General features: G+C 36.3%; 2 protein-coding genes across 21 annotated transcripts in view; both read left to right on the top strand.

The window, feature by feature from the left end:
• The first annotated feature begins 2,576 nt into the window (after positions 1-2,576).
• LOC128229604 (uncharacterized) lies at positions 2,577-6,690 on the top strand. 2 transcript variants are annotated; one of them, XM_052941362.1, is made up of 6 exons: positions 2,577-2,636; positions 2,919-3,140; positions 5,499-5,646; positions 5,860-5,982; positions 6,127-6,257; positions 6,589-6,690. In XM_052941362.1, the coding sequence occupies exons 2-6, from the start codon at positions 2,921-2,923 to the stop codon at positions 6,660-6,662; spliced, it is 696 nt and encodes a 231-aa protein (XP_052797322.1). In that variant the 5' UTR covers positions 2,577-2,636; positions 2,919-2,920; the 3' UTR covers positions 6,663-6,690. The 2 variants fall into 2 exon arrangements, with proteins under 2 accessions (XP_052797322.1, XP_052797321.1); XM_052941361.1 differs by having other exon boundaries at positions 2,588-2,675.
• Positions 6,691-9,755: 3,065 nt separating this feature from the next.
• Positions 9,756-25,164, top strand: part of LOC128231357 (twitchin-like) — a 94,932-nt gene continuing 79,523 nt past the window's right edge. For 18 of the 19 annotated variants that reach the window (XM_052944066.1, XM_052944071.1, XM_052944070.1 and 15 more), the window contains exons 1-5: positions 15,926-16,142; positions 18,882-19,217; positions 21,847-21,862; positions 23,028-23,176; positions 24,885-25,040. In XM_052944066.1, coding sequence (XP_052800026.1) covers positions 18,905-19,217; positions 21,847-21,862; positions 23,028-23,176; positions 24,885-25,040 — 634 coding nt within the window. In that variant the 5' untranslated portion in view covers positions 15,926-16,142; positions 18,882-18,904. Of the gene's footprint in view, positions 9,877-15,925; positions 16,143-18,881; positions 19,218-21,846; positions 21,863-23,027; positions 23,177-24,884; positions 25,041-25,164 lie in introns of those variants that run through there. The other variant, XM_052944052.1, reaches the window with a different exon arrangement.

Here is a 25,164-nt window from a genome sequence, read left to right as displayed (position 1 = left end):
TGCATCGTTCCGATTGAGCATGTTAAAAACGCGGTTAAGAAGTTGTTTACTATGTTTAATTAATGTATATATATATAGATAGTATAATAGATGATGTCTATAATAGTCAGGTGTGCAACTGTGTTGAAATTACGTGTATGATATTTTGAAAATTAAATCAGGAAAAGGTTTTTGCTTTTGGCTTTCAACCACATGACCCTGAAGTTATGTCTTATACTTCATAAAATGTTGTATTTGCTCACCCCTACCTAGGGACAAAGGTTCGGGTATATACTGTCTTTTCGTTAATTGTTTTGGGTTTTTTTTTGACAATGAAAAACGAAAAACAAATATATTTCATAAAGGATATATAGTTAGTGATAGATAGTTAGGTTTCACACTACTGTCATAGAAAAACATTTTTTGAAAATATTTTTTATATATGATCATGAGAGAAATCAATTACGATCTAACACTGAAATCAACATTGTTCTATTTCGTTTATGCTTATTTTCGAAGTTTTTTTTGTATTTTAGTTTCTTTATCTAAACACCCTCTATTTTAAAAGGGAGTTTGCTCCGCCACAACCCGTGGGACGCCCTTCACGCAATGTTTGATACCTGATGACGTAGCTGTCATTTCGATTTCCGGCTCGTGGATAAATAGTTTTCAAAGAGTTTCTTTTTTATAGTGTATAATTTACTCGTGCTTTAGCGCAAACATTTGATGTGTATTCATCAATGAACTTTTATGAATGCATCTATATTCTAAATAATTAACAGTTAGTGCACGAACATATTTTTTAAATGAACAGGGAATAAATACATGTTGACCAAATTAACACTGGTTGCCAATTACTGAATGCAAATTTAAATCGTCGAACGTGTGAGTAATCCAAATGTGTATTAACGTTGGATTTAAAACAGGTTTCCAAGTTATAGTGTTTGTTTCATGATACATGTGTATTCAATCACCACTCCCTGTCAAACATCAGTCTGATAGGCTTGAAGACGGGTCGTTTCCAGATGAAGAGTGAAGACCAAGCTTGATTGCTGACAAATTAAAAAGTAAAAACAGTTAATTGTTGTGTTGATTTTTCGTGAAGTTCGTACCACGAAGTCATACAGTTTAAAACTATATTTAATAGATGATATAATATCGATTTTATTTACGAGCAGTTGTTTTCGTCTGCAATATGTTTCGTTCGAAGCAAATGTTCCGTACATTCAGCTTCAGCTTCAAGTTTCTCAGAAACGGTAATTAATGTTTAATTGCAAAAATACCTTTATTTAAACATACGCAACCCTTTTTACTCTAAAGTTATTATTTTGGGCAACATTTACTGATTCCAAAAAAGATGAGTTTAGTTTTAATCAAAGGAAGTGACTAGTCTACCCTTGAATTAAAAAAGGAGTTCTTAAAGTTAATATTTTCACTCTTTAATTTGTAGTGAACATATCAGATTGATATTTTCACTGATAAAACTTCATATTTCATCGAAAAGCATAACCGTAAATTATATTTCTTTATATTTATAACACGAAAATGAAAAAAGGAAAAAATAAATATGTTCAAATTAAGAAGAAAAAAGGAAGTAGAATTGAAATTACCGTGTTTGTTTCCGTTTTACAATTTGTAAACCGAGCAACGCTTATTCAATATGTTCACGCATCAAAAGCAGTGTTCATCATAAAAAATGAGAATTTCCTTAAATAATATTTTTGTTCCGCTAATCATCAAAGGCGTTACAAAAGCGGTTAGGCACAAAACATATGAGTTCCACATTGAAATAGAGTTTCCATTGGTTAGATAAGACACATTCCCTGTGAGGACAAAAACGAACATAAAGACACACATCATCAAACAGAATCAAGAGACTGAACTTTACAACATCATTTAAGTTTGGAGAGAGAAAATGTATTAAGCAAATCAATTCGAACAGCAGTTTCCCTCCGTTCGGTACCTCAGTAAAAGTATAATGCCTTCCATATAGGAAACAGAGGCCTTTAAAACATCGCCTGATGCATGGGATAAACCGTCGGCATCTTTCAAAGCGACAGCATCGCCTGATACACGGGATAAACCGTCGGCATCTTTCAAAGCGACAGCATCGCCTAATGCACGGGATAAACCGTCGGCATCTTTCAAAGCGACAACATCGCCTGATACACGGGATAAGCCGTCGGCATCTTTCAAAGCGACAACATCGCCTGATACACGGGATAAACCGTCGGCATCTTTCAAACCGACAACATCGCCTGATACACGGGATAAACCATCGGCATCTTTCAAAGCGACAACATTGCCTGATACACGGGATAAACCGTCGGCATCTTTCAAAGTGACAACATCGCCTGATACACGGGATAAACCGTCGGCATCTTTCAAACCGACAACATTGCCTGATACACGGGATAAACCGTCGGCATCTTTCAAAGCGTTGTCTCTTGGCGTCCTGTTTGTTGTGGTGTTGACATATTCGTCAGAGGGTTTTTATTCGCCACATGTCTTATGGTTTTTCATCCACGCTGCACCATCTGCTAAGGGACCCATGACCCCGGAAAACGCTGATAAGGCCATAATCACTGTTATGAGATAATAGTGGTGCCCTTATATAGGCTATCATTGTCAGTTGACTGTATAACCGTGTTCAAACAGTACGTATTTATTGTTTCCATTCTTCTCCTGCAATAACGGTAGGTTTTCTACATATTCATTTACATATTACCCAGTAATGTTACTTGTGAAAAAGAGTTGATTGTTTAAATAAAGTAAAGCATAAATTGAACTTATTTGTGAAAATAATGCTGTAAAATACACATATACGTATATTATGATGGAGCGTATGCATATAAATATGTATTAACATATTTAGATGGAGTTTGTACGTGCTATCTTTCATAGAACTATTAATTTGTTTTTGTACCGATGATTACCAGCCATGAAACTGTTGCTGGTTAGTCTGTTGCTGGTCGGCGTTGTTCACGCCAACATCCTGGACACGCTGAGTGGGGTCGTGGACACAGTCGGGGGTGGAGTCAAGGACGCCGCAAACACCGTCGCCGGGGCAGCGGTGGACGCTGCTAACGTCGTCGGTCATGGGGTGCAAGACGCCGCGCATGCCGTCGCTGGTGCGCTCCCCGACATCGGCTCCGCCATAGGTAATATAATGTTTTCTTTGACCTTCAAATATTGTTTTCTTTTTTTAGTTAGAAATGTACAACATAGTAGTTCAAATGTCAATTGGTCCGTTGTCTTGCTCATTTTGGCACATAATGAGAAATAAAGGTAAAAGTTGACGTAACTGCATTATATGATAGAAACTACAAAGACAAACCACGTAGTCAAAACATCAGACGACATTATTTTGTGCATGTTGTATTTATATTTCAGGACATTTCTTCCACAAAGTCGGAAACTTCTTTTCTAACGAATCGTAACAGTTCATGTAAACATTTTGAATAAATCACTGTCTTTGATGTTCTGCTTCATACCAGTAAAATAAGAAAATTAATACAAATATGATCAATAAAAAGTTTGCAAAACACAATGTACAAGTAGCATGTATGGCTATATGTACATGTAACATGTGTAGCTATATGTACATGTAACATGTGTAGCTATATGAACATGTAACGTGTGTAGCTATATGTAAATGTAACATGTGTAGCTATATGCACATGGTACGTGTGTTGCTATATGTACATGTTACATGTGTAGCTATATGTACTTGTTACGTGTGTAGATATATGTACATGTAACATGTGTAGCTATATGTACATGTTACGTGTGTAGATATATGTACATGTATCATGTGTTGCTATATATAAATGTAACATGTGTAGTTATATGTACATGTTACGTGTGTTGCTAAATGTACATGTAACATGTGTAGTTATATGTACATGTTACGTGTGTGGCTATATGTACATGTAGTATGTGTGGCTATATGTACAAGTAGCATGTGTGGCTATATGTACATGTAGTATGTGTGGCTATATGTACATGTAACATGTGTGGCTATATGTACATGTAACATGCGTGGCTATATGTACATGTAGTATATGTGGCTATATGTACATGTCACATGTGTGGCTATATGTACATGTAGTATGTGTGGCTATTTGTACAAGTAGCATGTGTGGCTATATGTACATGTAACATGTGTGGCTATATGTGTACATGTAGTATGTGTGGCTATATGTACATATAACATGTTTGGCTATATGTGCATGTAACTTGTGTGGCTATATGTACATGTAGTATGTGTGGCTATATGTACATGTTACATGTGTAGCTATACTTACATGTAGCATGTGTGGCTAAATGTACATGTAGCATGTTTAGCTATACGTATATATTACATGTGTGGCTATACGTACATGTAGCATGTGTGGCTAAATGTACATGTAGCATGTTTAGCTATACGTATATATTACACGTGTGGCTATACGTACATGTAGCATGTGTGGCTATATGTACATGTTACATGTGTAGCTATACGTACATGTAGCATGTGTGGCTAAATGTACATGTAGCATGTTTAGCTATACGTATATATTACATGTGTGGCTATACGTACATGTAGCATGTGTGGCTATACGTTCATGTAGCAAGTGCGGCAAGTAATATGTGTGACTAAATGTACGTGTAGCATGTGTAGCTGTATAAATATGAAGCAAGTGTGGCTATATGTACACGTAACAGTTGTTCGGTACAAAAGTCTGTTGCGAAATATGACTGAATTCTCGTTCTTGTTAGCTCACTGTTACGATAATATATGTATATTACTTTCCATGTGTTATCGCACGTGCCATTCTAAACGTGTACAATGTACACATGCCTGGGTGAAGTATTACACAGAGAACCGAACACGTACACGTACTAGTAGTGTTTCACAAACCTCTCTAATTCTTCATGCACATGTATACGGACTCTGGGATTCCTTATAGAGTCACAATAACTTTCACCCGATCTCCCGCGTAGTGATCTCCCTGAAAGGACCCATAAGCTGCAGTACTAAAGTTATCAAATGTTAAGTATTGAAATAGGCAATACATTAAGAATTATTTAAGCGGGATATAAATAAAGAATGAAAATCTAATGATAACACTAAAACATAGGTTTTGTTTAGTTCGGCAGCATGATTCGTTCTGAAGTGTTGGACGAGGTCTTGACCGCTGGAGCACTGAAGCAGCAATATGTTACAGGTGTTATGAAACGCAATCAAAACAATTCATGATTAAGACTAAATCAGAATTTGTATACACTTAAGTGAAATTTGTCAAAAGACAAAAGTTGAACTTTTTACAGGTCTGGAGAACAAAATTCGCTATAGGGCAAAATACTAATGAGGACTGTTCAAGAGGCCGAATGCAAGCAGTGACTGGGTTCTTTATTCGTGAATATAAACACATATATTGACCATAGACGAGAGTGTGGCTTAAGCACCTGGAAAGCTCTTAAATCTCTCTAAACATGTCTCTATTAGTTTCCCTGACACCCCGCTCCTACTGCAGGTTCTACATTCGGTGACATCTGGCAGGTTGCCAAAGACCCCCTGAAAGAGGCGGGTAAGGAGCTGCTCATTCAGGCAGGCGAGTTCGCGCTCCATGAGGGACTAACACTCGCCCTCGACGCACTAGCATCCGGAAAACGGGAAACAGTGTATGCGTTTGCCATTTCTATTGATTCATTGTTGTTGTTTTTTCGTTTTTACGGTTCTTTACTTTTTCATCATTAGTATACGTGATCTACATTTCAACAACCATACATACGGTCGTTAACATATGTTTAATATAGCACCATTCACTGTGTTTGGGGGAACGAACTGTGCACGTTTCTCACTACATTGTGTAGAGTGAGTATTGTCCCTTTCAGGAACCCGGCTGACGTGCGGGCATTCCTGACCACCTCCCTCCTCGACGAATTTGACCAGTGGCTACGCGACACCGAGACACAGGTGCTCGGTTCCCGAACCGAACTCACCAAGGCCATGGGCAAGTAAGTCACACGTGTTCTTTATATTCTAATTTCCTAGTTTATGGTTAAAACACATATAAACTCCCTCAAAACATGCAATGAATCGTGGAATTATTTGGCGCGCAATAACTTAAATTGAATAAATATTGACTTAAATCCCTTTAGACTGACGTTCCACCGTCTCCCCTCGGATCTGCGCCAGTACGTGTCTGAGTACGCCACCGCTCGCGCTTCCGGTACCATGGACAAGTTTATCATGAACCAGGCCAGCAAGATCTCTACAGACGCCATTGCAGGTACGAACATGTATTTTTCATACCTAAGGACCATCACATCTAGGCCACGGCTTATTTACTTAATTTTTCTTGCACATCCCATAAATGGCGTTTTACGCTAATTAAGTTTCAAGCTGAATATTCTAATATGACGTTTGTATAAACACCAATCGAAACAAACCAATGTAGTTGTGCCTTGTTAGTCAGCTTGTAAGCCGTTACATCAATCATCATTTTCCAAACAACGCATCGTACTAGCCGCTCTAAATTTCATGAGTTGATCAGTAAAGTAGCTATTAGATTTATTTGCCAGATACTATATAAACAATACAACATATACGTCATGTTTCAGTTTTGAAGACGCGCCTGACAGATAGGATCCACGCCGCCATCAGCTCGGTCGTCAATGTCCACCAGCAAGCTTGAAATGTACCGAAATAAACAAACAAATATCTGCAGTTTTTAAGCATATTCATGACGTGAGGGCCGTTATACTGATCTTACTAGTATATCCTCATCATTAGACATGGCTCAGTTATTCCATTCAGCCTATTGGTCAGCTAAATCTACAGGCCAATCAATACACACAGTTTATAATCTTAAATTTAAGTTAAATCTGAGTTGCATATTGAATACGGCTCAAGTTTGTCTTTAAAGCTATCTTTACATCAGGGATATTCAGAAAGTAATGAGATGATACTATATTACAGCTAGTAGTTTAGCATCGTCGGCATCCACGGTACTTTCTTCAGTTTAATACACAGAGGCTTGAATGTATGCTGCAGATCCCTGTCCCTGGCTTACTTTAAATAGTTACCTGTGGTCTCAGTTGGGTAAAATCAGTCTTGATCCTTAAAATAAAAAATACAACATTTTATGGGCTCCTTATAACGTCATGGGACACAATATAACTATTAATCATGATTTGTTGACGATATTTCAACATTCTATAAAATCTAAAAATCCACTAGAGTTATATAATTGTCAGTTATATAGCCCTAGTGGATTTTTAGATTTCTAGTCATTCTTTATTCAAACAAGCTTGGGCTTAACTCTAAACAATATAATAACATGTTTATAACTTAACGTAATGAGTCTGGGTGTTTTCGGTGAAAAAAGAATAATCATCACTTACGTTTTCTACAGCACAATTAGAATTGCTTCAGTCGCACTTTCTTAATGACCCTCGTATATCTTATTTAACAGATATCACAAAACGAATTAAACAAGGAAAACATGAATATTGTCTTGTTAACAAATCCAACAAAACTAGATTTTAGATGAAACCGTTAAGGTCCAAAAACATGTTCACAAAACTATCGGATCCTCTCATAAAACTAGTTCCGATTGAAAAACAACAACATAGAGAACAGTGATACGACACGTGTGTTGAAAACCATTTAGTTAAAACAGACAAACGACCATCTTCGGTATCATTGTTTCCGAAGAAATTCAGAAACAATCCAGCTAAATGCAAATGCTCCACCATGTTGTTGAAAATGTACACAAAACCATGCATTTGTTACTTCAAGAAAATGTTCGGAAACACGTAAAACCCAAACTGAAACTAGTTTGGTATCAACAAAAATGCAATTAGTACCCCCAAAACATGGGAAAACTTGACACAAAGTTCATACTGGCCGAATGGAGGGAATACTTAGTCTGTTGGCATTATATCCCCAAAATATGGGAAGACTTGACACAACGTTCCTACTGGCCGAATAGGGAGAATACTCAGTATGTTGGCATTATATCCCCAAAATATGGGAAGACTTGACACAACGTTCCTACTGGCCGAATAGGGAGAATACTCAGTAGGTTGGCATTATATCCCAAAACATGGGAAAACTTGACACAACGTTCATACTGGCCGAATGGAGAGAATACTCAGTCTGTTGGCATTATATCCCAAAACATGGGAAAACCTGACACAACGTTCATACTGGCCGAATGGAGAGAATACTCAGTCTGTTGGCATTATATCCCAAAACATGGGAAAACCTGACACAACGTTCATACTGGCCGAATGGAGAGAATACTCAGTCTGTTGGCATTATATCCCAAAAGATGTGAAAATTTGACACAACGTTCATACTGGACGAATGGAGAGAATAATCAGTCTGTTGGCATTATATCCCAAAACATGGGAAAACTTAACACAACGTTCATACAGGCCGAATGGAGAGAATACTCAGTCTGTTGGCATTATATCCCAAAACATGGGAAAACCTGACACAAAGTTCATACTGGCCGAATAGGGAGAATACTCAGTCTGTTGGCATTATATCCCAAAAGATGGGAAAACTTGACACAACGTTCATACTGGCCGAATGGAGAGAATACTCAGTATGTTGGCATTATATCCCAAAACATGGGAAAACTTGACACAACGTTCATACTGGCCGAATGGAGAGAATACTCAGTCTGTTGGCATTATATCCCAAAACATGGGAAAACCTGACACAACGTTCATACTGGCCGAATGGAGAGAATACTCAGTATGTTGGCATTATATCCCAAAAGATGTGAAAATTTGACACAACGTTCATACTGGACGAATGGAGAGAATAATCAGTCTGTTGGCATTATATCCCAAAACATGGGAAAACTTAACACAACGTTCATACAGGCCGAATGGAGAGAATACTCAGTCTGTTGGCATTATATCCCAAAACATGGGAAAACTTGACACAAAGTTCATACTGGCCGAATAGGGAGAATACTCAGTATGTTGGCATTATATCCCAAAAGATGGGAAAACTTGACACAACGTTCCTACTGGCCGAATGGAGATAATACTCAGTCTGTTGGCATTATATCCCAAAACATGGGAAAACTTAACACAACGTTCATACAGGCCGAATGGAGAGAATACTCAGTCTGTTGGCATTATATGGGACAAGCACAGCATTGTCACTTGCATAAAATATCACCCATATAATATACATCTAGTTTTATGGAATGCATAGGAGTTCTAGAAGTTTATAAAAAAACTGTGTTTTTAAAGATGTTTACTAGTATATGAAAATATTGGAATACTTATAATTAAGTACTTTTCTGTAGTCATCAATAATTACACTGTCTATTTTAGTGTTTATATTTCTGTCTGCTCATATCACGTAATGAGGGACACATTTGTCTACACAACAAGTGTAATAACAATATAACGTTTTTTTAAAAGGCTGGTATATAAAACATACATCTACTACCTCTGCCAGCCACAATTATTTAGCTTTGAGAATCAGTTACATCGCCTGTTTTCCTCGTAACTACCTGAGTTTCCAAGCCGCGATATAACGGCGCCATTTTCAAGATTCTGATTGGCTGGTTCTTAATCTCTATATGGCAACGACCTCCTTGCGGAGAGGTCATACCTGTAGAAAACCTCGTTCTGATATCATGTTACAAATATGGCAAACCATACAAGTAGATAGGGTTTCTGCCTTGTCTACCTGTTTCTTGCTATGAAATAATGTTCCAATAATAGCATACCCATAGGTTTTCGGCATATTGTATATTTTCTTTTTGAATGTATGGTTTCTGGCTCTAGTAGAGTTCCCACTCGTTCCGTGTTCGTGTTAGGCTCTAGATTATTCGTTCGTTTGTTCGGTCTATGGGAACTGTTTACATCCGATTGTAGGTAAGAAGGTCATGCTCTTTTATTTGTAGATCAGAATATTATATGCATTCCTCAAATGAAACCTACGTCATTGTTTGTTTGTTGTTCATTCCATGCAAACAGGGTCTGTAAACATTCATACGTTTACTGCGAGGTTATATGATATGCAAGACAAATCGGTTTCTACAATGTCTACTTTAAAACGTCTTTAAGAGATTTATTATAAAACATGTTAGAAATTGTGATGAAAATTGAAACATGATTTTGAGGAATGTCATACTTTTAAAAGGCACGTTAAATACAGAATATCAAGGACAATACTTGCACCGAAGCTACATAATTAAAATGAATAATGGAAAACAATGTTAACGTTTACATATCTACAACACTAAAGGTGCATTATATAGAACTGATACGGTTTTTATTACAGACAGATAGAACAACCTGTCTCATATATATATATATATATATATATATATATATATATATATATATATATATGTCTGTTTTAAGACCATATTCTGTTGTTGTTTTTTCAACTAAAATTTGTGACATATGAATTAATTATAAACAGTATTTATGCAATAATTCTCATTTAGATTTTCATCATAAAAAGAGTATTGGATAAAATAGGATAATTTTAGTCGTTTTCAGATCGTGTTAATTCTCAAGAAACTCATCACCATTGTGGATATAACACTCTAGGTATTATCCAAGAAACAAATTCCTAATTGATGTTTCATGCATTCCATATGATTTGCCGGTATTGCGATAAGGATCTTTGTTCTGTTTGCGGAAAATGTTTGTATGTACCAATAAGCAATCACGCGTAGTCCAATAGTATGTGTCAAAATATAATTCTCCTGCTCGCAGTTTTCAGTTCCTACGGTATTTCATACGAAAAGAAACGTCCTTTTATCCAGGTCGTATTACTCCTTAGTGTTTGAATTTCCTTCTTTCGGCATTTTGGTCCGATTTTTTCATCATTGTTGTTGATTCTATACATTGGTCAACCCTCAACAGATAAACGACAACGACGGACACGTCTGTTCGATCATCATGAGAATTTCATCTCTGATATCATCATGCTTTCTGTTATTGCTTATTTCAAATTATTTCTATTAAATCTAAAACATATTCCAGCATTTCTTTTTTACTTATATAAGTTTCATAACAAATAATAAGACTTTCATTGAATTAATATAAACATTATACTGACACGGTAATGGTTACTCAACGAAACCCTTGAAACTGCCAAAGTGGCAGATGATCAACCAAGCATATCGAAACGAAAATTGAAATATATGCGAGAGAAATAAAAACTCATCCTTATCCACACGTGTACAATCCCAAAACCCTCTTTGACCTTAACTATATAGGAGCAATTAATCCTGAAGTTTTACATTTCTACTGTAGTCACTGTGTCCTGTCGTGATCGCGAACAATGTATTTCAAACAAGAATCACGTCTGAAACAATTCCTAGGATGCATTTAGGCCGTGAATAAGACGTATGAGATGCAATAAGACGTTGATAGACTGTTTCATCGTTTTCATAATAATTTGAAACGAAGGTAATGGCAAGCACCCGTTCTGATGTATGGTTCCGATATTTGGGGTTTAGAGCGACTGGTTATTATAGAACAAGTACAGACATAACTGTAAACGTTTATATGCGAGGATAGATTTACCACATACAATAATCAAAAATATCTGTCTAAGTGAAAATCCTTTGCAACTGTTAAAATGTGTGCTTAAAATTGGATAAGAGTTTTAAAATTAGATTATGATTTGTGGGTGAATTAAGCTTACAAAATGCACTTCAGCATGATATATATGACAGGTATAAATATTAAAGTTATTGTACAAACGTCGTTTTCATTAAAACTCTACAATATATTTCCTGTTAACTTTAGACACCTGTATGAAAGTGACTATTCTATACATGTGGCAATTTTGGGCAATTTTTGTTACTGAAGCATTTCCACACAAAGCTGAAAATGTTGAATCGCAACTGTTTTGTTCATAATGGATATTTGTAGGCATTTTCTTTCGGTTCATTTGCATTAACCATTATCAAAAAAGTTATTGTTTTATCCAATTGGTGAAAGTTCAATTAAAACACTTTGCAAAATCATTTCTTTTGTAAGCGTTTGATCATAACTATACACATGGCTTTTAAATGTTTAAGCCAACATAGAAATGGCATAAGTTAAGTAACGGTATGTTTGCTCATGTCTTTTCCCGCTCTTCCCTGTTCTTCGGTATGGTTTTGGTTCAATTTGACATTCGCTCGGAGATTCGGCAATGAGAATGTTTACATAGTAGATTTTAAAACCTTCACTGCAGATTTAAAAAAAAACAAAAACATATATTCGTCGCACAAATAATTGATCACCACTGCTATCTAAAACTAGTTTTATCTTTGCTTATTTACATTAAAAACATTTACACAAGGGTCGGGCCTAGAGTGGAATTGTCCAGTAAATTTGATAAACCTATAGTGACCCAAACACATCTTCGTATTACATGACTCAAACCCTAGGACACATTGGCCATTCAGAACTACCCGTGTACCCACATCTGGACATGCTGACCAGAGCATTGCTGTCCCACCAGTAACGGTACATTGACATATTGATTAGTACATTAACGAGTAAGTTAATGAACTGCACGTGCGCAGAACTGTGTGGGAATAATTAGTACTGGTAACTGCATTGTGAAAACTATTCCTTGTCTATATTAATATAAAAAGTTAATAAAATACTATCAATTATCTATGATTGATGGATCATGAATGCAAGAGTCAATCATTCCTTTAAAAAGATCTGACAAAACTTTCTTATTTTGTAATTAAACGTTGTTTAGTTGATTAAGGCCATGCTTTGTGTATAAATGTATAATGGCCAAACGGTGCATATATATCGCCACCCTAGTGCAATAACTGTACAGATAACTTGAAGCAGATATTGAGTTCTTGCACTAAGGTGACGATATATACCAGAAATGCTATAAGTATGATTCAATTAAAAATCTAAACAAAATCAAATAATGATATTTTATTTTCATTCAGGAAATATAATAGTTTTGAAACAAAAACGTTCAGGTTCGTTTTCCTGTAAAGTTACAACAATAAGATTTTCAGAAAATTAAATTGATTTTCATCTAAGTTTAAATTGTTCTCATGATTGTTGTCAGCAATCGGAAAATGAACATTAACAATCGGATACTAATTGTTTTTTGTGCAATCACTCTAAACCAAGTCATTTGGTTTATACATACATTTATATAAATATGTATATCATATCGCATACTGCTTTCATACAATTTATCGTAGGCAAAAGAGAGTTTAGTTTACCCTAGAAAGATTATCAGATTTATCGTAGAATACAGTTTGACGCATAATTTGGAGAATATCTTAATATCTTGTCAAACTCTCTCCGCTTTCCCTTTACTTTGTTTAGCACTAGCAAGTCGTTTCTCGCTGAAGTGGGAACGCCTGTTCTCATGCTAATGTGAAGTGTAAATTATGTCGTTTAAATAACATAGGTGATGAAATGCAATTATTAATACTCAAACTGGGAAACATTCGAAAGTTATAAATGGTACAGCTAATACAGCTCTTTCGTGGTACTTTCTTTAACTTTTTAGACTATATTAAAGCGTTTGCGATCACCACTGACTGTATATGTTGAAAGATTGTTTCTGTGGTGTTATGCAGCACAAACTTTACTTGCTTTGGCAGTGCGTCAATTACGATCTCAGCTTCTTTCGCGATGATAAAGCGAGTTACCTGACAACTGGTGATGATCATAGTCTGTGGGCTGTGTTTTTTATGAAATAACCACGACTAGAGGCGCGACTCGTTAAGTGTACTTTTAACATATTTAGAAACATATATTATTATAAGACTCGGATCGGTCAGACAAATTAGTTGATTCAGTACATAGAAAGCGAAGTTAGTTGCAGAGTACCAAGTACATTTTCGTGTGTGTTTTGGTGTGTTTTGACAATTCAAGAGAACATAACATTTATGAATCCCTTAGGTATATTTTTACTAATCGCTTTGCTCAGTCATATGCCAATGGTTTGCATTATCGGCATATTCTCATCGTTACATTCTAGAAGTAGCTAGTCTAGGTAAAATGTGCAGTTCCTCGTCAGACCGTTGATAGGTTTTCCCGGCCCAAAGTGAAGCTATGCGAGCCCGACCAGACTCGGTTATAATCAATCCCATTGAATGAATGGTACTTAGAGCTTCAACACTTATTTTTTCTATATATATTTGCCACTTGGTATGCGACGAATTCATCTCTTGCTTCCGGCAATGATATGATGGGAAGGTCAATCGGTAAATGAAATGATATTTTGCTGGTTGCCGTTTGTCAAGTTGTTAGGCGTGTCTTTCATTGTATCGCCAACGTTTGTGTGTGAGCTTTTAATGAAATATAGTGGTTACTTTTTGGATGTTGAAATCTCTTTTCTACGCATTCCAGATATTTTGAGAATTTAATTTGAAAACCTGTTAGTAAAGTGTTGAGAAGAGCTGAAACGATGATACAGAAATAGCTAGCCAAGTGTTATTTTCGTCTAATTGTAGGGCTTGGCAAATTTCAGTAGACTTAAATGTTGATGGTTATAAACAATTGGTTTGTGCAGGGTGTGCTAAATCTGCACTTTTATAGTATGACTTAAGGTTTTCACCTGAATACATCTAATATATTGCTTCTTTCATTTCAAGAAATTTGTAAGTTTGCGTTGCCTGAAAAGGTGTCACAGCTTTTGCACAGTTTCTAAACGTTAAGGTGGTGGTTTCTTGTGTGTGTTTTGATTGAAACTACAGGAACAGCCGTCGTATCGACACAGCTGTGGTCAAGGCCCAGGGTATCTTTGTGAAGGTTCAGTGTATCTTGGTCAAGGTTCAGTGCATATTGGTCAAGGTTCAGTGTTTCAAAGCTAAGTATATCTTGGTCAAGGTTCATTGTGTCCTTGTCAAGGTTAAGTGCATCTTGGTCAAGGTTCGGTCTATTGATGTGAATGTTCAGTGCGTCTTGGTGAATGTTCAGTGTAAGATGGTCCAGTGTATCATGGTTAATATTCACGGCCCCATGACAACAAACATACAAAATAAAACTGCTTGACCTAACATCCATCAATACAAATAATCGGTTGTTAAAAAGCATAGGGTTACCGCCTTGACCATTCACCTGGGGGTTTAAATTGGTAAAAACACCCTCAAATATCTCCCATCATCGATAATAAAGCAGTATACACTCGTTGTTCAACGGGTCTTTGTGATCACTGTTATTTTCAGTACGTTCATGCACGTCATACCTGCAGGTTAGACTTCACTGATGAATGGTAAAATTAGAAAATTAATGTGAAAATATTTCAACACAGTTGTGACTATCAATTGATAACACATTGCTCTGTGTCTCTAATAACACCGCTAGACTATTGCTTGAAAATCTTTGACGATAAAATTGTAGTCAAGCTATCAGCCGATTAATGACAACAATGGTAATTTTGCAATGTATTTTCCCATTAATTTACTTGTAACAACCAAACCAGGCCTAGCAGGTTCTCTGTCTGACCATGTTCATCTGTAAGTGCGGGGCGTCCAAGATCACACCTCTGCTGTTTGCGGCCTTTGTCGGGGTACTGGGGATCTCTGATAAGCCCCGTGCAAAAGGCTTGTACAACGGGCCGCCCGGGCAGTTTACATGTAGATAACACCCGTGCACTCGTGCACACACTCATGATAGCCAACACTTAATTAATATTCTGTGGCGATAATACAAAAAGGAACTATTGATAAAACAAAAGTGGTAATGACTGAAGTAAATGAGAACTACATGTCCCTGTTATCTGTATCTTATCTATAGTGAGATCTGAGGTGATGCTCCCTGCAAAACACCTGTAAGACTGGTAAATGAGTGGCAATATATAGGTGAGTCTGGCTTGAGCGCAAGTGGATTGTTTAATCGGATAGGTTTCTGCATCTCTGCAGTAAGTGGGTATGTGTAGGTAGCGGGAGGGTTATGATACAGCCTCACGTGCGTGAACATCCACAAAACCAGAGGTCGCCCAGAACAGCGCGTACATACCTCCACCTACACTCCTCCAGCCAGCCGTCAATATAGTTGTTAATTTGAAATAAATACATCCACCGGGTGGAGATACTTGTGCTAACAAATAATTCTCAAACTTGGACTTTTTCGTAAAAATACACTCCGGTGCGGAATACTGACGCTCAGTGGCAATTATCCGGATACGTTTTACACCCACAGTAAGTTGACGTTATTTTGGATGACATGCACACCGTAGTACAGCATGTAATAATATGATACAACATACACATTCATGATAATAACATATTTTATTCAAAATTACAACTAAAATTCATACTTTGAAGTCAACGTGTGTACACACTCGTTAATTATTTACATGTTTTTCTTTGACACTTTCTGGAGGACAAGTCTTGTCAGAGACGTCAATGACACGTCTTGCTGAGGACGTCAATAGCATGTTGTGTATGCAATGCTTGATTTTATTCGTTCAAACCTTCGATTTGAACAATTGCATGTAGTATGCATTTTATAAATGTCATGAGTGCATAACGAGAACACGAACTTACTTCAAATTCGAAAAAGAAATTCTTGTATATACATAAACCTACATTTGTATTTCGTGATATTTGTGTATGTGTCGAAAGCGCTGAAGATGACAGTCGTAATGACAGTAGTGGATTTGTTCACGAGATCGTACAGTGTCAATCTGAGATACCTAGGCCAGCCATGAGTACATTGCTCAACTATGTAACAGACCAGTGTGCGTGGTTATCTATCTCTTATAAACACACGTGGAGTCTATCATTTCGCTATCTGGTAAAAAAACTCCAGAAATATTCCCCTAAATTATATAGTCTTGTGTAATTTCATGGCTGATGCAGAACAAATCAAAGGAATGCTACTATCACTTCTTGACTTTGATTGAATTTGTATTCCCTTTGAAACGTACATTCAAGCTAATAGTAAATAACACTTTTACGTGTCCATATACATATACCCGTGTTAACTTGCTTTAGGATGCCATCTATGAAAACAGCCTTCAAATATCTCGGTTCCGTAAAAATACATTGAAATGGTGCACATGATACAGACAGGTACAGGCACTTTTCCGACTGTCATTTAGTATAGCTAGGAAAGTATATAGGCTAATGTATATTATGGGTCTGAGTTTTTTTATGACTCTGCCTTTCTCTCCAGGAATTACTGGTAGGTAGTTATGCTCTTTATGACTTCAATGTCTCATCGTTTCTGGAAATGATTAGTTAGTATTCACAAAAGTCCATGTGGCAATTGACGACGCCTCTGAACAGCATTGAGAAACACGTCCTCTGGCAATGGAAATGTAGTTGTCAATTAAAGTATCCCGTTAGAGTGGTTGATGACCTACCTTGGTTTGGGTTTTTTTAGTATTGATTACCGATCTGGAAATGATTAGTTAGTATTCACAAAAGTCCATGTGGCAATTGACGACGCCTCTGAACAGCATCGAGAAATACGTCCTCTGGCAATGGAAATGTAGTTGTCAATTAAAGTATCCCGTTAGAGTGGTTGATGACCTACCTTGGGTTTTTTTTAGTATTGATTACCGATCCGCGGAAACATGCCGGATTGAAAGGCTTATCATGCACTTGGCATCAGTCTGCATTTTTCAATTCATTATGATCGGCAAACCTCCTAAGCATACCCATTTTACTGCTTTTCGAATAACTATGTGGTAAATTATATGTGCTCACTGTAACTAATATAGTACATGTGTATTACCTGTAATAGTTATTGTAATAGTAATAGTAATTGTGTTATTTGCGTTCCACCACATTGACGTCTTATGGCTGTTTCATAGGAGCGCAATGTTCTATAACAATGATACCGATGTCAAACAAGGGCTAAAGAGTAACCATGCAGAAGTTGGTATAAACCGTAAGATGTGCAGTTGCATACGTTAGGTTGTATCATCCGTTTAGTACTCACCACAGAGTAAGGAACTCGTAGGTTGACACTTCACCATATAGATAATTTATTTCACGTAGTTTGCACCAAGAAATGCCAATATAGATCTTCCCTGACACAAACCAGGGTCCGTGTTTCTCGACGAAGGTGCTCATGGTGCAGAACATTTCAACTCTGGTAGCACTTCAGTCAACAGATGAGTGTCGGAAACCTAAAATAAGTATCCGCCTATTGAGTGATGCTTACACGCTACCTCTTTTAATTATAAATCTTCTTCTTTTTCAATTAATCTCCCCGGATGTGGTTAAAATATGATATTATTTATTACGAACACGAGCGACCGAAATACATCTAAACGCTGGCACGTCGCCGCCAAGGAAAATGTATGTTCGATAACAGGCGGAAACGGGGTAGAATTAAAAAGAAAAGTTTCTTCAATGGCGTGACAATGATTAATATGTTGTTATGGAACAGTTTACCTAAGAATTGGCATCACAGCCAACTACATTTAGACTAACAAAAAGTTCATCGGTGTTGCTTGATAGACAACCGTGCGATTGGTGCAGGAAATTATTTAATTGCATTGCCAATCAACACAAGTAAATTTAAACATAACAGTTTAATTAATAAAGTGTGCACAATGCTGCTAAATGAATATTCCACAAGAATAATATCATACGCAGAAATGCTAGTATAAAGTTATCATCGGTGCACCTGGCACTAGTATTAATAACGTGTTTAAGACATGTGGGACATCTTGGTGTCACAGCGACCACGACTCTTGTAGTAACTGCATTTTGTTGCTGAAACAATGCATTAACTTGCACCCGAAGTATTGCGTGAGATACAAACTGCGGTACTTTGCCATCTGTCCACATCATGGCGACCATTGCATTTCTGCCGAATGATACATGCGTATCAGTCCCCCCAAAGAATGGTCAATAGTACATGTTTTCTATCAATAGTGTAAATCAGAACACAACTTACTTCAAGTTTGTTGTATATTGCAGGTTGGTAGCAGGGTGGTATCAAAATGGGAGCGGGTGACGACATCGCCCCCCGGTTTACCCAGAAGCCCTCCCTCAAACAGGAAGATAATGGCAACAGACTCGTGTTTACGTGCGCCCTCGAGGCATCCCCCAAACCGGAAATCAACTGGTTTAGGGGCACAACCCCACTCGAGGAATCGGACAGGATTAAAATGCGTGTAGAAAACCCTGGTGGAAATACATACAATGTGCTGATGGATATAACGGGAGTTACACAAGCTGACGGTGGATCTTATAAAGTTGTAGCTAAAAATAATTTAGGAGAAATGTCCGCATCCATCAATTTGAACTTCAATGGTAAGTTGAACCTACTCGGACTCGGATCAGATGTTGACTTCAGTAACTTGCTGGGAGTATGATGAATTCTTATTATTAGTCCCAGATTGATGTTTTAACTAACTCACCACAAGTGTTGTAACGCATGACACTCTTTTGAGTATTTTCGGGATGCCAGCTTTTGGAAAGCGAACAAGTCGAGTAAGTCCAATGCGCATGCTACTCGACTCGTGTACGGTTGCAGCGACTTAAATATGATTGGCTAGTTAAAACAGCCAAAGAAAAAAATGGTTAAAGAAAAAACATTCTATAAAATTATGTAAAGAAATGTTTGTTGAAAATGAAGTTGTGGGAAATAGAAAAGGAAGCGCAAAGTAATGCAGTATTAGGTACCCTGAAAATGCTCAATGCTATCTAAGGTCAGTGCCTCTCACACTTTAACAGTATTCGAAAAGCCATTTGCATAAACACCGTTGATGTTTATATGTTGACAACATTGTTAAATAAGATCATTTTGAAATAATATGAAATTATAAGACATTCAATGTGAATTAGCATTTATATAAGCGTTCTCCGTTTAACTTTATGATGGCTTTCTACGACATTAAACACACTTTTCATCTGGGTAAAACTCCTTAAACAGATAGGTTAAATAGAATAGTGGAGTATTTTATAGTCTATTTATACTAATTTATTATTAGCTTCGACCTACATGTGTATATTTTACATGCATATGTACATGTATAACATAACCTGTACAAATAACAAAATACAATATATAAGTCATGACTTAGCTAGTGTTTCATTTTGTCAGTATTCAGTATCTTCAACAAAATAATACGGTCAGAAATGTTCTTTATTAAGCGCCTTTTCCCTTCACTTTCCCATCGGATTCAAATTTACACCGATGGACAAAGTTACCCCAAGAGTGTTGTTTATCTACTGTATAAATATGTACATAAACGCTTGTTTTTTTACGTGGTTACTTACATAAGATCTGTTCTGACATAAACAGGAGTGCCGGTATCGTCACTTAAAATATTTCCGGGCGACGGAGTTTTGGATTAGTGTGGCTTATACCAGTACGGTAAAGAAAAGAAATTAGTGTAACATAACCCCGTCACTTTGCGTTACATTCGGAATTTCTTTGCCATTTCCCATTATGAAAAAAGCCGAGGTCTACCGAATGTTTGCGGAAGTGGTCAAACGCGGGAAGTTTTGACACCTTGAAAACAATAGCAACGATCATGCGTTTTAGCAAAACAATGTGAACAAAGGCCTTTTTCTAGGCACCCCATGAACCCATTTTGAAGGGATTATATAAAAGGATGCTTCACCTTGACACTTGGCAGAAATCAAGGTTGACCGGAGACTTACTCCACTTAAATGGCTGTCTTTTATTTTAATGATGGTTAGCCTGGACCAGGCTAACCATCATTAAAAAAAAGAAGCCTGGACGGCATTTTAGAATGACTACGGCTAACCGAGTCTTTTGGCGATTTTTTTACTATGGCAGACTCGAGACAGACTTGTTAGTGTTACAGGGATAAATAAGAAATGTCAAAATAATAAAAGAGTATCCCTGATCGCTCATTAATGAAAAGTGTAGAATTTGACATGTATACATTTAATTTATATTTGATACTTTATAGCTTTATTTTCAATCCTATCACACTCACAGCTCTAGACGGACATATGAAATGGCCAAAATGTTAAATTGATTCAAAACAGTACAGCATACCCAATCATTTGCGGACAAACGGGTCTTCTCAACTAAGTCTTTTTTTCATGATTCATTTTTTCCTCAAGATTAAGGACTTTACTAAAATAAAATGAAAATAAAAGAAACATGCTTTGAAGTATCATTAACTTTTGTAGAACATTTTATACACTGCCCATTCTGAACACAATTTTTTTTCTTTAAACAAAGGTTAAATATCATAAGTGTTCTTAAAATATGTTAACATAATGATAAGAGATAATTAATAATTCTTAGCAAACTCGATTGAAATTATTAAAAGTGAAAATAAATAAATAAACATCAAGTCAAACAAAAAAATTTGATTGAAATTATTAAAAGTGAAAATAAATAAATAAACAAAGTCAAACAAAAAAACCGGTATATTCAACTAATATTTGAAACAAGAGAGAATATGTACAACACATCAACTGGTAGGCTTATCATTAATGAAAATAAAGGAAACTGTAAAAAAAAACCAGCAATATACTGGAGGTAGACCGCCTGAATTAGACCCTTAAAAATACTAGTATTAAATCGATATTGCTTATGTTTCATGCTTTACTGTGATCAACCCAGAGTGACTTGTAGTCCGCTATTATGTTTACTGCAGACCTTTTCAGATTTTTGTCCCCACCACATTTTGAATAATCGGCAAAATGCAGTGCTGGTAGAGTACTTAGTGTGGGAGGCATATTTGTTTGGCTGAATATTTAATTATGATGGTATTTTAAAGCAGAATATGAATATATGTACCGGTAGTTGCATATTTTTGCCTTGAATAATTAATATGCAAAAATAAGAAGCTTTACAACTTTTTAAACAAATCCAATATAAAGGTATGATTATTGTTTTGTTTTACAAAAGGCCTGGATTGTAATTTAATAAATATTGTTTTGTTTTTTATTTCAGCACCAGGGCAAAATCAGTAAGTATTTTGATACAGAACTACATTTTTGTTTGTTCAAACAGTCTTGTTTTTTCCTTCAATGCAAACTTCACCACCATTACACCTGTAAGAATCCATTTTGTAATAAATATTGATGTGTAGGTGGACTTCCTGCAGTGAAAGATCTCTTCCTAGCATGTTTTATGGAGTTTTTTCGACAGGCTGAAATGTTTGTTATCTTTGGGGACAGGCGAAGCATTTGGCACATGCATCACCAAGAATAAACTGCAAGAGATGAATGTTGGGAATAAAGATCTGAGCATCTTAGGGTTTTCAATTTGAGTTTTTTTGGATATTCACATAAAAAATTAAAATGAAATGAATATCAAATGTCGATAACCACATTATTTTACATTATAATTACATTATACATTAATTAAATAGTACAAGTTTGTTGCTTTATGATGTTTTACTTGTTGCTGATACGAATGTGTAAATCAAAAAGTGTATGTAACAAGTTAACAATTTATGAATTGCAAGTTCTGTAAAAACAGATGGACAATTATTTATTATTGGTGGCCAAAAAGCTTCTAACACAATAATGAATATTTTGTTCTTCACTTTTAAAGAAGTGTTTTTGTCTGCAAGATGTAAATTTTGTATGAAAGGGCAAAGAACTGTTTGTCTGCTTCAAGCATTTTAACAGCAGATTCTGCAGGATTAAAGAGTAAAGTGCAGGATTTTTACGTCATGGCTTTTATCAGTAGCCAATCTTACCTGTCGGGCATGTGGTTCCAAGATAAATCTCCTCGCTCAAACAATGTACATGCTTGACTTTTATTGACATTTCTTGGCTTGCTGGTTCAACTAGAATGAATCTCTTGGAAAAACTTCTTTCTGGAAAAGCAGGAATGAATAAACACACTTCCTTTATACACAGAAAACATGCATAGTTTCTTCTTTGACTGGTTGCCTGTTGGATTTATTGCCACCTGTTTTCAACAAATTGTAGTAACTGGTATTTGCTGATAGCCAAATGCATAATTAGTCAAATTGCCAGTTGCTGATTCAATTGCAGTGAACATATTATTTTTAAACACTAGATACATGTAGACTGGTATTCAGACTATCTTCAATTAGTTGACACTATACATTCAGTACCTTGCACGCCATTGTATAAACACCTAAAATTTTGTGTTTGCAGACAAGACGGGATCGCGCCCAACTTTACCCAGAAGCCCGTGATCCGGCAGGAAGATGGTGGCAAGCGAATGTTGTTTGAATGTCAGCTCACGGCTGACCCCGCGCCTGCCATACAGTGGTTCCGTGACAGCACAGCACTTGTGGCCAGTGGTATGTTTCTCTTCATTGTGTTAAAAATGCCGCTTCATGTTTAATGTTCATTTTGTAATAAACTAGAATTATTAGGCAAGTTTATATAAATACTGCAATAAATACTGCAGCTGCCTCGGTGTTTTTTTGGGCATATAACAATTTCTATAGCTCTAAAAACAGCTCTTGTCGACTTTCTTCATATGCCTCAATGAACAGAAACCATCGAGGCGGAATATCTATATTTGAAAAAAGAACTGAATATTAGATATAGGACACATGCAAAATCTTAACTCCACTCTAACAGATCAAATAAAGGAGGCATTTCTAGATGTATTGCCGAACCCTGGAGATTTTGAACAGGAAGTATTGTTAAACAAAAATTGTACCAAAATCATAACGCTGGAAGAAGGTGCAGCTGCATGTAAAGAAGTCTTTTTCCCCAACATTTCAAGAATATTCAAATTAATTATTTGTCTGCCTGTTTGTTCTTGCACTTGTCAAAGGAGTTTCAGTTCACTGAGGCGGCTTAAGACCTGAAGTCAGACATCAATGGCAGCCTCACGACTTAAAATGGTTTGGCACTTGCCTACGTCCACAGGAACAACATTTCTGTTAACCCTCAACACATTTTTAAGTTGTGAGACGCCACAGGACACCATCGCATAGCATTGGCATTCAAAAATTAAAGTGACGATATGTGAGATGTTTAGAAGTAGGTTTATGGTATTGGTAACAAAGCCTCATATGACTATGACAGTAAATTTCTTCTAAATGCACATTTGTTTTGTCTAAATATAATTAAACCGTTTAGAATTTAGAATTAACTTCAACTGTATCAAAAGTTATAGCACTAAAAATGTTGAAATGTTATATTTTTATGTAACATTTTTATGCATTTAATTCACCAAGTATACTCCAGAATGCAGGAAATGGCATCTTACAAAAAATATTTTCGGGGAGGGGGGGGGGTGACCCCCCTAGATCGTTCTGCCTCGATGTTTTTTTTTAAGTCTGGCTACGGCACTGGTATATGATTATGTAGTAAAACATCATACTTTTTTCTCAAAGCATATTCAACACATGAATAATAATGAACTGGTACATGTGAACAAGAATATAGGAACCTTCTAATACTGCAATACAGAATTAAAACAATGTAAATAGAGTTGGAAATACAGGTCATAGGAACAATGAGGCTTGCCACCTAAAAGCAAGCATGGGCTTTTTATAAATTCAGGGTTTCATTTTATGTTCATCTATTCCAGCTTGCGAATTATCATTATATGAACATATAGTATTCGGGCTTGTTCAAGAAATTCAAATTTCTATGACTGAAGGAAATTATAATTGATGTCTTATGAAAAATTGTTTCTGTGTTATGATCCTTGCTTCGTTTCATGAAGCCAGATTAAAGTTGATGAATACCACCCAGCTGGGTCATAGAGCTCATCAGATTTTATTTTGATAAAAATTACTGGAACATCTAATAATTTACAATCACAACAGGTGCTACTGTCAGTTAAAATCTTTTTTCAGTTAAAACATATCATTCTTATTTATATTTAAGAATTTGTAATTTGGATTCATCCCTTGCAGCGTAGCCATAACTTTGAGCAAGATCTCTGAAAATTTTCACCCAATTAAAGTAGTAGAATTGATATGGGCATTATTTTCTTTTGGGCTCAAATGAAGTCACAGCCAATGCAAAACGATCAAATAATTTCAGATCGACTTAAGATGGACACCAAACAGAAGGGCCCAAAAGAGTACACAATTACGTTAGAGATCAGTAATGTCTCGCCATCGGACGCAGGCAGCTACAGGGTCACTGCGAAAAATGCCCTTGGAGAAAGCAATGCAACCATTGGCCTCAACTTTGATGGTAAGTTTTCCTTTAGGAAGAGGCTTTCATTCAGGTTATAGTTGATGATCAATGACTGTTCAAAATCTGTTTGGAATGATAAAATGTTATATTATTCATAAAGATTTCCAGATTAAAGAGAGAT

This window comes from Mya arenaria, chromosome 4 (genome assembly GCF_026914265.1).
Source record: "Mya arenaria isolate MELC-2E11 chromosome 4, ASM2691426v1".
Classification (NCBI taxonomy): Eukaryota; Metazoa; Mollusca; class Bivalvia; order Myida; family Myidae; genus Mya; species Mya arenaria.
The sequence above is the reverse complement of the archived record's forward strand: the minus strand, read 5'-3'. Positions and strand labels throughout refer to the sequence as shown.

Excerpts from the sequence above, each read along its gene's own strand:
- LOC128229604 (XM_052941362.1), top strand. The coding sequence starts at position 2,921 with ATGAAACTGTTGCTGGTTAGTCTGTTGCTGGTCGGCGTTGTTCACGCC. Across the intron at positions 3,141-5,498 it reads CGACATCGGCTCCGCCATAG|GTTCTACATTCGGTGACATC; the intron begins GTAATATAATGT and ends CTCCTACTGCAG. Across the intron at positions 5,983-6,126 it reads CTCACCAAGGCCATGGGCAA|ACTGACGTTCCACCGTCTCC; the intron begins GTAAGTCACACG and ends AAATCCCTTTAG.